Source organism: Lacerta agilis, chromosome 14 (assembly GCF_009819535.1).
Source record: "Lacerta agilis isolate rLacAgi1 chromosome 14, rLacAgi1.pri, whole genome shotgun sequence".
Classification (NCBI taxonomy): domain Eukaryota; kingdom Metazoa; phylum Chordata; class Lepidosauria; order Squamata; family Lacertidae; genus Lacerta; species Lacerta agilis.
Window position 1 is genome coordinate 17393031 of NC_046325.1, and position 14405 is coordinate 17407435.

The 14405-nt window shown below is 47.5% G+C and overlaps 1 protein-coding gene across 3 annotated transcripts in view; it reads right to left on the reverse strand.

The window, feature by feature from the left end:
- Positions 1 to 12357, reverse strand: part of TTYH1 (tweety family member 1) — a 65877-nt gene extending 53520 nt beyond the window's left edge. The window contains exon 1 of one of the 3 annotated variants that reach the window (XM_033168949.1): positions 12078 to 12357. In XM_033168949.1, coding sequence (XP_033024840.1) covers positions 12078 to 12203 — 126 coding nt within the window. In that variant the 5' untranslated portion in view covers positions 12204 to 12357. The remainder of the gene's footprint in view (positions 1 to 12077) is intronic. The other 2 variants (XM_033168947.1, XM_033168948.1) reach the window with 2 other exon arrangements.
- Positions 12358 to 14405: the final 2048 nt, after the last annotated feature.

Genomic DNA, 14405 nt, shown 5'->3' on the forward strand with positions numbered 1-14405 from the left:
CACACTGTGGCTGCAATCCTAAATATAAAGAAGCCCCATGGAATTTAATGGGACATAGTTCTCAGTAAACACAGATAGGAGTGGCCCATAAGACTGCAGTCGAGCACCCAAATACATGCAAGTCCCTCTGATTTTTAAGCATGAAAAAGTGGAGGCAGGATTGTACTGCTTAAAACTAGAGATGGTTTAACCCCAGCCTTGTTGTGTGATCAGCATTGCCTTCCAGAATTCTGATGGTCCACTCATGCACTTTAGACTGCAAAGCAAGACTGCACACTCAGGATCTTTGAACAGTTAACTAATCTGTGCTAAGTGATCTTGAGTATCCACTACTCTTTAGGAATGAATGCAAATACCTTACTTGGTCCGATCAAGGCTGAATTCACAGGACCTTTCCAGACCTTTCTCTGATTGTTAAGCTCCGCATTATATTTGAGCATTCACACAACAGAAATGCCACTTCCTGAGCTATAGAGGAATATAGGGCAAGTTTCCATGTTATTTGCTTCCAGGAAAAAAAAATGTTTGCGAGAGGGATGTTAAATTTACACTGCATTCCACTTTAGTTCAAGTATATAGTTCCAGAAGTGGCTTTTACATTTATGTGAAAGTGCAGATATGATGTGGAAATTAATAGGGAAATGTCATGAAAATGGAATAAGCTGCCATGTGAATGCAACTCAAGGTCCACCCCATGTATCATTCTTTGCAAAGCTCCTCGCAGCCAGGAGGTGTTCCTGTGGGGGTCGATTAGACATTGGCATGTGGTCCAGCAGTGGACTACAGTCTTATTTTTTCCACTCCACCCCTGCTGAGGACTACATGCTACCTGTGAACTTTCACTACTGTCATGCTTCAAGCGGGAACTGCAACACAATGTTGCAGCGTGTGAAGTGCTCCATTCTGTGCCCGCTCCCTCCTGGTTCACAGTTCCCACCCACAACAGTCACTCAGCATTCTGTGGCCACTGAGCATGCACAGCGCTCAAGGGGTTGTTTTAGAGGTCCCTCATGTAGGGCTTCAAAACCCCCCCCCCCATTATTTTTTCTATTGCTGTAAACCTTGGGAGTTTCTCCAAGCCTGTTGGAGACCTCCCTCTGGTATGTGGGAGATACTGTTTTGTCTATCTGTGCAACGGTACTTGCAGCCTTACAGATGAACAGGCAGGAAGAGGAGCAGCCCTTCTGGAGAATGCATCTAGGTTCTACTAATGACACACGAGCAATAATTGCATCACACGGGGTGCCTGCATTGGAAATGATGTCATTCCTATGGTAGTAATTAGCATTCAAAGTAGAAGCGTAGGTATGGGATGCTTTTCTGGTTTCAAGCGGTCCTTCAAGAGCCAGGTAAAGATCAGAACCTGGAGAAGCAATCCATGAGCAGGTGTGTGGGAGAAGAGCCAAAGGTTGGAAGAAGCCCCAGATACCATCCCATGAGGATTGGGGGAGTCCAAAACCAGCTATTCCCCCCCTTTTCTCTCAAAATGCACATCAACGCGTGCTTATGCAACCCCAAATGCACACTTCCACGCTCAGATGCTATAAATACGTTCTGTTTCATTATTCCATTCCAATGATGTTTTGCACACACACCCCCAAAAAACTTGACATGCTACCAAATTTGGAGGAAGATCCAGTACATACTGTAAGTAATACAGTCCATCCTGGGCTTGCCAAATGTGGTGGTGCCACGGGCAAGTAAGGCTGTGTATGATTTATAATTTAATTTGGCAGTTTTATCTGCTTAGTTTGTTTATACACAATTGTACACAAAATGTGGTGGCTGGTGGTGTGTATCTCTCTCTCTCTCTCTCTCTCTCTCTCTCTCTATATATATATATATATATATATGTAAAAAGGTAAAGGACCCCTGGATGGCTAAGTCCAGTCAAAGGCGACTATGGGGTTGCGGCGCTCATCTCGCTTTCAGGCCGAGGGAGCCAGTGTTTGTCCACAGACAGCTTTCCAGGTCATGTAGCCAGCAGGACTAAACCGCTTCTGGAGCAACAGAACACTGTGACGGAAACCAGAGCGCATGGAAATGCCGCTTACTTTCCCACCGGAGCAGTACCTATTTATCTACTTGCACTGGCGTGCTTTCAAACTGCTAGGTGGCAGGAGCTGGGACAGAGCAACGGGAGCTCACCCCATAGCAGGGATTCAAACCGCCGACCTTCCGATCAGCAAGCCCAGGAGGCTCAGTGGTTTAGACCACAGTGCCACCCCCCGCATCCCGTTCTGTATATATATATTTGGCTCAGGGTGTGTGAGAGGAAGTGGGCATCAGTTCCTGCAATGGAGGCCAGTGATCTGGCACTGCCACAAGCTGGAGAGGGTGCCAGAAGGAGCTGGAAGGGGTGGGCTTAGGGCATGTGGTTTGTAACTGTACATCTATGATTCTATGTCACGGATGCTTTAGCTGAGATTCCTGCATTGCAGGGGGTTGGACTGGATGACCTTCAGGGTCCCTTCCAACTCTATGATTCTATTCTATGATCTAACCATCAACAGAGGGATAAAAGAAAGGGGGGAGTATGTTTTCAAGGGGGTGTCATGGGAGACAAAGAGGAGAGGAGTCTCCCTTTCTGCCTTTAAATATGGTTTAGAGCAGAGGTGGGGAAATGTGGTGGGTTTTTTTCTTCTTCATATTTTCCGTATTCATTTGTGAGCAATTTCCTGGGGCTTGAAAACAGTGGTGGGCAGTGCCAGGGGAACAAAGTGGGCAGGCAACAGATGCCGCTCTTGTAACATGTAGGCTGTATTCCAGCCACACAAAAACCAGAGTTCTTTACACAAAGAAACCTCTTCATCCTCCATGCAGGTAAGTAAGGTCACACGCACACCTTACATTCAAAGCACAGGGCTTCTGCCCTACCACCCCAAAACAAGAACCCAGTTTGTTAAGGGTGCTGGGAATTGTTGCTCTCTGGGGGAAAGCTCTGTGGTGTGGATGTCGCCCAAGTAAGAGGCATTATCGCGGTTTAAGGCACTTGAGGAAGGGTCTGGCTTGAGTCCTGAGGGCCACAGAAGGAGACCGGGGGGGCACTTTTGCCAGCCCCCCAGGCTCAAAGTCCGCTGCCACCTCTCGTTTACAGCAGGTAGAAGGCAGGTTGGAATCTGCTAATATATCTCTGAGCGATGTTGCAGTAGATTGGCAAGGATTCCTGACCCGGTTTTTTAGCAGCTAGCTATAACAGAACAACAGCTTTCCCACCTACATTTGCCTGCAGAAATGAAGGCTAACTAGAGCTGAACTTTTGTGATATAAAGGCGCTCTGGGGCACTGTGGGGAATTTAAATGGTGACACAAATGCCCTGTATTTTTGTGGAATTTGCTTCTGTAATCTGTTATGACATGAGAGTTTGATCATTTTATGTTTGTACGGTCTTTTGCTATTTGAGCGGGTGGCGCTGTGGTCTAAACCACTGAGCCTAGGGCTTGCCGATCAGAAGGTTGGCGGTTCGAATCCCTGCGACGGGGTGAGCTCCTGTTGCTCAGCCCCAGCTCCTGCCCACCTAGCAGTTCGAAAGCACGTCAAAAGTGCAAGTAGATAAATAGGTACTGCTCCGGCAGGAAGGTAAACGGCGTTCCCATGCACTGCTCTGGTTCACCACAAGTGGCTTAGTCATGCTGGCCACATGACCTGGAAGCTGTACGCCGGCTCCCTCGGCCAGTAAAGCGAGATGAGTGCCACAACCCCAGAGTCATCTGCTACTGGACCTAATGGTCAGGGGTCCCTTTACCTTTACCTTACATCCATGGAAGTTCTGGGCTGTGCAGGTGGTTGTTTTGGGGTTTTTTTGGCCATGACAGCCACCCACTTGGACAGATTTAAAATAGGATTAGATTAATTTGCGGCAGATTTGGCTAGCAATGGCTACCATTCACGATGGCTTTATACTTCCTCCAGTAATATTTCTACATTTTGCATCCAGACATACAAATTAGCTTAAACAGATCTGCGTACAGACAAATCCTTTGTATTCTTTTTTTTTTAAGTGATGTATACCCTAAACAGGGCTGCCTTCAGATGTCTTCTAAAGGTTACTTATCTCCTTGGCTCAGGGGCCGCATAACTCCATACCCCCCCCCAACATTTCTCTGATGAAAATAGGGACGCCCTAAGGAAAAGTGGGATATACTGGGAGGATCAAATCAGAAACTGGGACAGCTGCTGTTAATCCGGGGCTATCCCTGGAAAACAGGGACACTTAGAGGGTCTGAGTGATGCCTTTCTCTTCTCTGGGTGAGACATAAGAGGCTGATTTATTTATTTATTTATTTATTTGCCGCTTTATATTTTAAATAAAAACCTCAAAGCGGTGTACAGCATATAAAATCAATAAAGCAATAGCCGGGCGATGTTCCTCCAGCCTCATGAGGAGCCTCTTCAGTAGGGCTGGTGAGTGTGGGTATACCCACTAGACCCTTTTAAAGCACATTCAAAGCACATCCTACCCTCCCCAAATTAATGGGAACTCTAGTTTGTTAACATGCTGGGTATTATAGCCCTGTATGGGGAAACCTGGGGTCCCCAGGATTCTTTCGTGGGCGTGGTGGGATGTGATTTGAATCTGCTTTAAAGGTGTTGTGTGTATGGGGTGTGTATGTGTGTGTGTCACAGTTGCTGGGGAACACCGACAGAAAAGGGCTATTGCCCCTCCTGTCTTGCATGTGAGCTTCCCGGGGGCACCTGGTTGGCCAATCTGCGAAATGGGTTGCTGGATTATAGAGCCCTTAGGGGTCTGATTCAGCAGAGCTCCTCTTGAGTCTGCATTGGGGGTGCTCCGGGGATTTGAGTGTAATTTAAATGGTGGCTCCAAGTTGAAGCAGCGCTCACTGGAATGCCGTAAAAGGGGGGAGAGGCATCAGCCTGGGCCCCGACAACCGCCTGGCAATGTTAGGCACTGACGCCAGCCCTGCCTGGTGCCTCTCCCTGGGGGCTTAGCGAGAGAGGTAAGTGAAAGGCTGCAGCCACACACCTTTGGCAGCGCCACAATGTGCCATCTATTAAGGCTGCGAGAGCTCTTCTTCTTCTTCTTCTTCTTCGCAGAGAAACAGTAAAATGGGCTGCGCAGAGATGAGAACTGCGAAGATGTGCCAGGAGTAAGAGCTATATAAAAGATAAATTATTTATACCGTGCCGGGTTTTTCACATTCACATCTTTAAAAGGATGTTCAGAGAGAAGATTGTTAAAAAAAAAAAAAGCCGTAAAAAGGAAAAGAAAGAAAGAAAAGGCTCACGGCATGGGAGAAGAGGGAGAGCCTTGTGGAGATCTGTCTGAACCGCATTTCTAAAAGAAGGTTATGAAGGGAAGGTGTCAAGAAGGGCGCCCTACATTTTATGTGACCAGAAAACCCAAATTCTCTAATTGAATCAAATGAAATAGATTTGCATGAGCTTGCTTAATCACAGCACTTTGCGTTGGTCTCAGAGAGCAAGCATGTTCTCTCTCTCTCTCTCTCTCTCTCTCTCTCTCTCTCTCTCTCTCTCTCTCTCTGTTTTTGGTAGCAGCTGGTGTTCCTTTTTAGGAAACCAGGCAGTGTGGAAAAAAGGAGGGATTTGGTGTCGGGACTTGGATTCTGTGCTGAAGCTCAATTCTGTGTGTGGCCGTGTGATGAAATTCATTTTGACGACAACAAAATACAAGGTGGCAAAACCCAGACTTAAGGGAATGAGGGCATAACCTTTTCTTTAATGTACCACTTTGCTACATGTAGGGAACTCCCCCCCCCCCATTTTTAAACACAAGGGAAGCAATCACAAACATGATTCTTCACAACCTGTAACTTGAAGTGGTACAGTCCAGAACCCCACCATCTTAGGCTGCAATCCTTTGGAGCAGGGGTGCCAACTTGAATATGTAAAATATTGGTGGCGGGAGGTAAGCTCTGCCCCACATAATGGATCACAACACACACACACACACACCCATCTGAATGGCAATGCTCATCAACTTTGGCAGGGCGTGCCATCCTCAAATATTTTATGGGCGTCCGATGGGACCTCGGCCCCTTCCTACACAGGAAGTAGTATGAAGTGGTATAGATCTGAGGATTTGACTGTACCACTTCAAGCTGCAGGTGGGTGGTGGTAGACAATTATATTTTTGAAAATTCTCCACACATAGAAACCATCCTGACAGGGAATGTGCTGGGTTATGTGCGTAATAATAATAATAATAATATATTTATACCCCACCCATCTGACTGAGTTTTCCCAGCCACTCTGGGTGGCTCCCAATCGAGTGTTAAAAACAATACAGCATTAAATATTAAAACTTCCCTAAACAGGGCTGCCTTCAGGTGTCTTTTAAGAATAGGATAGCTGCCTATTTCCTTGACATCTGATGGGAGGGTGTTCCACAGGGCGGGCGCAACTACCGAGAAGGCCCTCAGTTCCCTGTAACCTCACTTCTCGCAATGAGGGAACTGCCAGAAGGCCCTCGGCGCTGGACCTCAGTGTCCGGGCAAAACGATGGGGTGGAGACGCACCTTCAGGTATACAGGACCGAGGCCGTTTAGGGATTTAAAGGTCAGCACCTTTAATTCTTAGTAGCAGGATTTTTAAAACAAAACAAGGGGGAGCATTCAAAACAGATGTCCCTAGCTGCAGTCTGAAGCTGAATACAGACTGTACCTTTGAAGCACCTTTCTTTCTCTGAAAAAATTATGGGCACTGTAATCTATTAATGGTTGCTGGGAATGGTAACTCTGTGAGGGGACAAACTACAGCGCCTGGAATTCTTTGAGGGAAACAATGTGTTTCGAATGTGCTTTAAAGGGATAGTCACAGGGGTCAGCAAACCTTTTCAGCAGGGGCCGGTCCAGTTCTGCCCCACAGACCTTCTGGGGGGCTGGACTATATTTTTTGGGGGGGAAATGAACGAATTCATATGCACCAGAGATGCATTTTAAATAAAAGGACACATTCTACTCATGTAAAAATACGCTGATTCCCGGACCGTCTGTGGGCTTGATTTAGAAGGCAATTGGGCCGGATCCGGCCCCCGGGCCTTAGTTTGCCTACCCATGATATAGTGTGTACACAATCTGTGATCATAAAAGTCTGCTCTATCACCTCAGGGTTCATACCATCTTCGTCTTCTGCCTGGGTAAGGTAAGGTAAAAAGTTAAAGGACCTCTGGACGGTTAAGTCCAGTCAAAGGCAACTATGCGGTGTGGCGCTCATCTCGCTTTCAGGCCAAGGGAGCCAGCGTTTGCCAACAGGCAGCTTTCTGGGTCATGTGGCCAGCATGACTGAACCGCTTTCTGGCTCACAGTGAACCGTGACAAGAGCCAGAGTGCACGGAAACACCGTTTACCTTCCCACCGCAGCAGTACCTATCTATCTACTTGCACTGGTGTGCTTTCAAACTGCTAGGTTGGCAGAAGCTGGGACAGAGCAACGGGAGCTGGATTCTGCCTGGATAGGGCAGGCCTCGCACTGAATGCAGTGGAGCGAACTGGCTGTGAATGTCCTATTCCGCATAATGTGTAGATTCACAAAAGGGCTCTCCTTTGTCAAGCAGACCAGTCTTGTAGGAACAACAGGAACTTCTGCATGCGCAGCATGTGCTCTGCCACTGACCCTCAGCTCAGAACTTCCTAAGAACTTTCTGTTCCCATCGAGGTCGCTCCCTGAGTCCACCATCACCCATCCCACTTGGGCCAGGCAACAACAGTCCCAGTGCTTTGAATGGAAACGGGAACTCTTTCATTCAAAGACTCTTTGCAGGGTTCCAGCGAGTGAGTTTATTTGCCACTCAATGACACAAGTATTTGGTTTAGGAAACAGGTTAGGAACAGCCTGCAAGGCTGGCATCGTGCTTATATGAGGGCCCTGTTTTCTAGTCTCCTTTAAACATTATAAATTTCACCCAAATCTACAGTTGGCTCCTGCAACTCAGTGCTGGGAAAATTTGGTACAGAACGATCCAATCAGTGCCAAAAATGCACCAGGCCTCACCCCACAGAGGGCCCCCCGTGGTCCACCTCACAATGTCTCTCAGACTCTTTCACCGATGGGGCAGGAGAACTCATTGCTGTGAGATGTTGTGCTCATACTGAGAGGGCAGCTCTGTTCCAAATGGGAAGGATCACAGGAGGGTCCTTCAGGGACTCAAGGAGGACTTGAAACAGCATTGGCTGTGGTGGGAAGATTACAGAACGCATGCGAGGCATTGCCAAGGCAGACCTGACTCTCTTGACTGACACACCCGGAGAATGAGCAACGACTGTGTCATCTATTCAACAATTGCCCACATTGTTGTTTTTAAAGCATCTGTTAAAATTCAGCACAGTTGAAGCAAAGCGGCTGGCCTAAGGTAGACCACCGATGGAATTCAGAGACAGAGCAAAGACCCACCCCCCTCAGAGAAGCTGAATTGGGGCAATCTCTTTTCATTAACAATATCCAGAGAGGTAGCCATGTTACTCTGTTTTAGTGAGAGTCTAAGGCTGTGTACACAGCATACCTTTTAAAGCACATCTGAAGTGGAGAGCTGGAGGAGGAAATGTGCTTTGAAAGTATGGCGTGCGCACAGTCTAACGCATTTTAACTACCACAACATGCAACCTTAATCCTGTGCTCAACCCTACTCGCCCCCTGCTTTGTTGCGGAGCATCTTGCCTGAGGAGAGTTCTGGAGAACTCAGATCCTTGCCACTGTTTCATAACATTTGGTTGGTCCTAACGAAAAAGTATTGCCCAATGTGGATTTTGGATTTTCCCCCTCCCCCTGCCTCCACCTGATGGACCAAGATGGCTAATGTTGCTTTTTTATTTACAGGTAAGTAGCTGTGTTGGTCTGCCATAGTCAAAACAAAATAAAATAAAAAAATTCCTTAGCACCTTAGAGACCAACTAAGTTTGTTCTTGGTATGAGCTTTCGTGTGCATGCACACGAAAGCTCATACCAAGAACAAACTTAGTTGGTCTCTAAGGTGCTAAGGAATTTTTTTAATTTTATTTTGTTTTGTTGCTTTTTATGTTTTACTATAGCATTAGCTGTTGTAGGGCCACAGGACACTTAATCAGTTCCAGCATCTGATGGAGTGGGCTCCAGTCCATGAAACCGTATGCCGTAATAAAATGTGTTAGTCTCTAGGGAGACAAGGGACCATTTGTTGTTGTTATTAAGGTTCTTCTTCTCATAATGAAGGCTCTTTCTTACACCCCAGTCAAGTCTCTGAGGGTGGTGCAGTGCACAACAAGTCATCTGAGTGCACTGGGTGATCAAGATTGCATGCAGAAAGTCCCAGGTTCAATCTTTGCCGTCTCCAGGTAGGGTGTAGACAGACCCCCGGCTGAAAAACTGGAGAACTGCTGCCAGTCAGTGTGGACAATACTGAGCTAGATGGACCAATGGCATCTCCCTAGGTTCCTAGTCATTACCTCTTTGACTTTGTTCGTTTTGGTATTTACTAGTGTAGCTTTGGAGATTCTACTCTTCCAAAATAATGCACCAAACTTCTTTTGCGGCGTCCAAATCATGTGGTGGTTAGTTCCACAAGGTACAATCTGACAAACTGGGTAGGCAGGATGTAATTGGCAAAGCGGCATCAGTTAGTCATATTGCCCACAGTGGTTTGTGCCCAAATCCCCATTTGGTAAATTTGGCAAGCTAGCTTTTGTGGCTTGGGGGTTAAGAATGAGCCTTTTCATGTCTTAGATAAAAGAACAGATAAATGTTCTATTTCTCTCTTTTCACACTTTCCTTCCCAGCTTGGGGAAAAGAAAACACATAAGAGAAATCAGCAGAGGTGACTGAAGGAGCAACTAGATTTTACAGAGAAGTTAGGACGTTGGGGTTGACCAATGCTTATAATTTATTTTTAAATGGTATACACTACAGCCTAAGAAGGCCCCATTTGCACAGTACATTTAACCACACTATCATACCACTTTGAACAGCCATGCCCCCCCCGCAAAGAATCTTGGGACTTGTAGTTTGCTAAGGCTGCAGACAGTTGCTAGGAGACGCCCTGCTCCTCTACCAGAGTTCCCTGGGAATACGAATGGACTGTTAAACCACTCTGAGAACTGCAGCTCTGTTCTCAGCTCCCAGGATTCTTTGGGTGGAATCCATGGCGGTTTAAAGTGGTATTATCCTGCTTTAAACATATAGTAGATGTGGGGGGCTCAGTGACAAGAGTACATGCACAACATACATTTAAAGAACATTGAAAGCATCCCCACCTGCCAGAATCACAGGAACTGTAGTTTCCTAAGGGTGCCAGGAATTATAGTTCTGTGAGGGGTAAACTACAGTTCGAAGGATTTCTATGGGTGTGGGTGTGTTTTAAATCTATGTTGTATACACAGCCTTTCTGTATGCATAAGGTCCCAACCTCAGTCTTGGCATTTTCAATTAAAAGGATCTGCAGTAGCAGATAATAGGAAAGAAAGACTTCTGCCTGACACCCAGGAGATCCACTGCCAGTGTAGGCAAGCCTTCTGAACCCGGTGTTTTCCAGATGTTTTAGGTTACAGCATCCATTGCCCCTGACCATTGGCCATGCTGAGGCTGATGGGAGTTGTAGTGGGGGGGGGGGCGGGAATCTGGAGGGCACCCGTTGGGAAAACCTGGCCTGGTCGACATAAACAGCGTCCCACACTCCTAAATTAATATTGGGTGTGTGCTCCAATTTGCTTTGAAATTAAGATGCAAAAGGCTGAGGAGTAAAATGTTGGTTTGAGGAATAGATGAAGTGGGATTAGAAAAGCAGAGGCAGAGGCAGAGGCAGGCATCTACACAGCCACGGAGCTGATCCGCACACAGTACAAGCTCAACATGTCCTCAGCTGCACTCATGCGCCTTCGCTTGTGTAGCGAGGGAGAGGCATTAAGGTGTGAACCAGGCTAATGCAGATAAATCAGCTGCCTTTCATTTTCACACAACCTTTCATTTTCGGGCGGATGCAACCGCAAGAACGGCTGTTGGGGCCGTATCCGTGTGCAACTGGTTCGCACATTACATGCCACTACACACAAGTGTGCGCTCTCTCTCTCTCTCTCTCTCTCTCTCTCTCTCTCTCTCTCTGAGCCAGTCGGGTCTGTCTGTTTGTAGAAGGAGAGTCCTAAGTGAGTCGCCCAGGATAAGACACACAGCAAACGGGAAGAGGCTGCTGAGCCTCATCAGCTACGGCAAGGGGCTGCAGAAATCTGAGGCAGGCGAGTCTCTCGACAGTTGAGCCTCCCTCCACGGATGCAACCTCAACACACACACCTACACCTGGACCATTGATGGCTCCTCCTTGACTTCAAAGCTGGAGCTTCTTGACACATGAGAGATGCTCCTTGGACCTCCTTAGCCCTTCCTCCCTGGCATCTGTCTCCTCCTGCCCCACATTATCCTCTTCTTTCGCTCTGTGTGCATTTCCAGCCCCATCCTTCTTCCCTTATCTCTCGATCTGGTCCTCCATCTTTCCCAGAGCATCCTGCCAGGTTCCCTCCCTCCCTCCCCCTCTCCCCCTCTCCTCCCTCTCTCCTCCAGTCCACCCCCCCTCACACTAGCTGCCCCATTACCTCTCCTCACCTCCCATTCCTTTTCCCACAAGTCCCCCTTTCACCCCATTCTGCTCCTCTCCCTCCCTCCCTCCCTCCCTCCTTTGGCATGACATTATCCGCTGCTCACTTTCTCCTCCTTCTCCCTCAACTCTTCTCATTTTCTCCATCCAGGTATTCCTCTTGGTTGGACCACATCTTTGCACTCTGACTTTCTTCCCCACCCGTCTCGCTTCCCTCCCTTAATCTTTGCCATCCCATCCTGGTTGCTCCTCCATCCAAACAGCTCTGCCTGCGCGCACGCATTTTAATTCTATGGGCGCATATCTTAATCTAGTGCATTCAAAAGCCCTTCCTTTCCCCCTCTTTCCCCCCCCACCTCCATCCCCCCCCCACCTCTCCCTCTCTCCCCTCACCTTCTCCTCCCGCCCCCGCCTGCCCCCTTCCTCTTTCGCCTCTCTCATTCCCTTCATCTTTCCCACAGCCCTGCCTGATTTCTGCCTGGCTCGCTGACCCCACAGATCCTGCAAATCCATGCCCACTCTGGGCATCATCATGGCACTCACCTGCTGGTACCCCCAGTCCTCCGGGGCAAATTCGCTCCCCACGGCTTCAAACTGGAAGTTGATGTGCGGCGCCTGGTGCAAGAGGAACGTCCACCACGAAGCTCGATACCCCTGGGGGGACCCCATCCCTCCGACGCGGGGCGCCCACAGCCCCAACCCCGCTCACCGCGCTGGTCGCCGACCCCCCATGCTGGCACACGGATGGATGTCGGGGAATGATGTGCAGGGAGGCAGTGCAGAACATCAGGGCTTATCCGCGCGGGATATTGGGGAGGGGGGGGGGAGTGATGGTTAGGGAAATAAGGGAGGGGGGCTAGGTGGTGGGGGGGGAGGACAGTGGAAGGCGCAGCGCCATCTAGCGAGCGCTGCTCCCGTCACCGTGATTTAAACCAGCCCTCGTCTCGCCCGACCTGTCAGAGAGACTAATAGCTCCCCCAAGTGGATCTGTCCATCTCTACACAATAAATAAAAGGCATCACTGATCAGATTTAAAGCGCGAGCAGAGTGGGAGAAAAACGCACTAGTAAAGCAACTTCTAAAACTTCGCAATCGCTTCCAGCCTTCCCCAATCTACAAAATATACTTGCGGGGACCAGCAGTTAAGGCTCAGCAATTGAAATATGTGGAGCGGGCTAGGAAGAAACCCAGCGTAAAAATCCATACACACCTGCAATGATTTCAACCCGTTTTTCTGAATGGTCAGGAACCCTCACAAATAACCAGTTGCTTCAATCATTGCTTCCTGCATTATTATTATTATTATTATTATTATTATTTTATTATTATTATTATTATTATTATTATTATTATTATTAGGGGGAGGCAACCAGAAAGTAGTTGCTGCTATAAGCATAACATTTCACCGGTTGATACGTTGTAGTTTTGTTGTTGTCGTTGTTGTTTAGTCGTGTCCGACTCTTCGTGACCCCATGGACCAGAGCACGCCAGGCACTCCTGTCTTCCACTGCCTCCCGCAGTTTGGTCAGACTCATGTTGGTAGCTTCGAGAACACTGTCCAACCATCTCATCCTCTGTCGCCCCCTTCTCCTTGTGCCCTCCATCTTTCCCAACATCAGGGTCTTTTCCAGGGAGTTTTCTCTTCTCATGAGGTGGCCAAAGTATTGGAGCCTCAGCTTTAGGATCTGTCCTTCCAGTGAGCACTCAGGGCTGATTTCCTTCAGAATGGATAGGTTTGATCTTCTTGCAGTCCATGGGACTCTCAAGAGTCTCCTCCAGCACCATCATTCAAAAGCATCAATTCTTCGGAGATCAGCCTTCTTTATGGTCCAGCTCTCACTTCCATATATCACTACTGGGAAAACCATAGCTTTAACTGCTCTGATTTTTAAGACTACGGGGAAAACCATAGCTTTAAATGTCTCTGCTTTTTAAGATGCTGTCTAGGTTTGTCATTGTTTTTCTCCCAAGAAGCAGGCGCCTTTTAATTTCGTGACTGCCGTCACGAAACGTTGTAGTTTAGAAGATTCCCCCCAGATCGCTGCAGTTGTTGCCAGGAATGTAGCAACAGGAAAAGCCCCAAAGGTTTTAACATTTCCTCACAGGGAAATTACTACAACTCCTTGGTGATTTTGGTTACCTTTTCCTGAAACTTTCCCAGCTCTACAGTATCCTTTTTGAGGTGTAGCAGCTAGAACTAAACACTGTGTTCCAAAAGTGGTGTAGCACCATAAGGGCAGTGATAGGGGATTTTATTTTCAATGTCTTTCCTAATGATCTGAAACGTGTAATTCATGCTTTGCATAGCTGCCATACACTGGGCTGACTCCTTCATTGAGCTATCCACCACAACCCCAAGATCTCATTCCTGGTTAGGTACCAGATCCTATTAGTGTATATGCAAAGTTAGGATTATTATTAATTTTTGCCTCAATATGCATCACTTCATACCGGTACAGTACTTGCTTACATTGAACTTCATTTGCCATTTTAATACCCATTCACTCAGCTTGGAGGGATCCTGTTGCAGTGCCTTACAACTACTTTTTGATTTCACCACCACAAATAATTTGGCGTCATCTGCAAACTTGGCTGCTTCATTCTTCATCTGCAACTCTAGACAATTTATGAAGTTAGAAAAGTACCAACCCAGACACAGATTGTTGGAGGACCCCACTTCTTGCATGCTTCCATTGTGAGAATTGTCCATTTATTCCTAATCTTGGCACTTGTCCTCCAAGGGGACTTGCTCCAGCCTCCAGATCACTGTGGTGGGGAATTTTATTTGCAACACCAGACTCAGTCACTTTGTGAATTTCTATATTTATTTTGAACGAATGTCTCCCACGGTTGCACTCTCTCCTGCTCTAC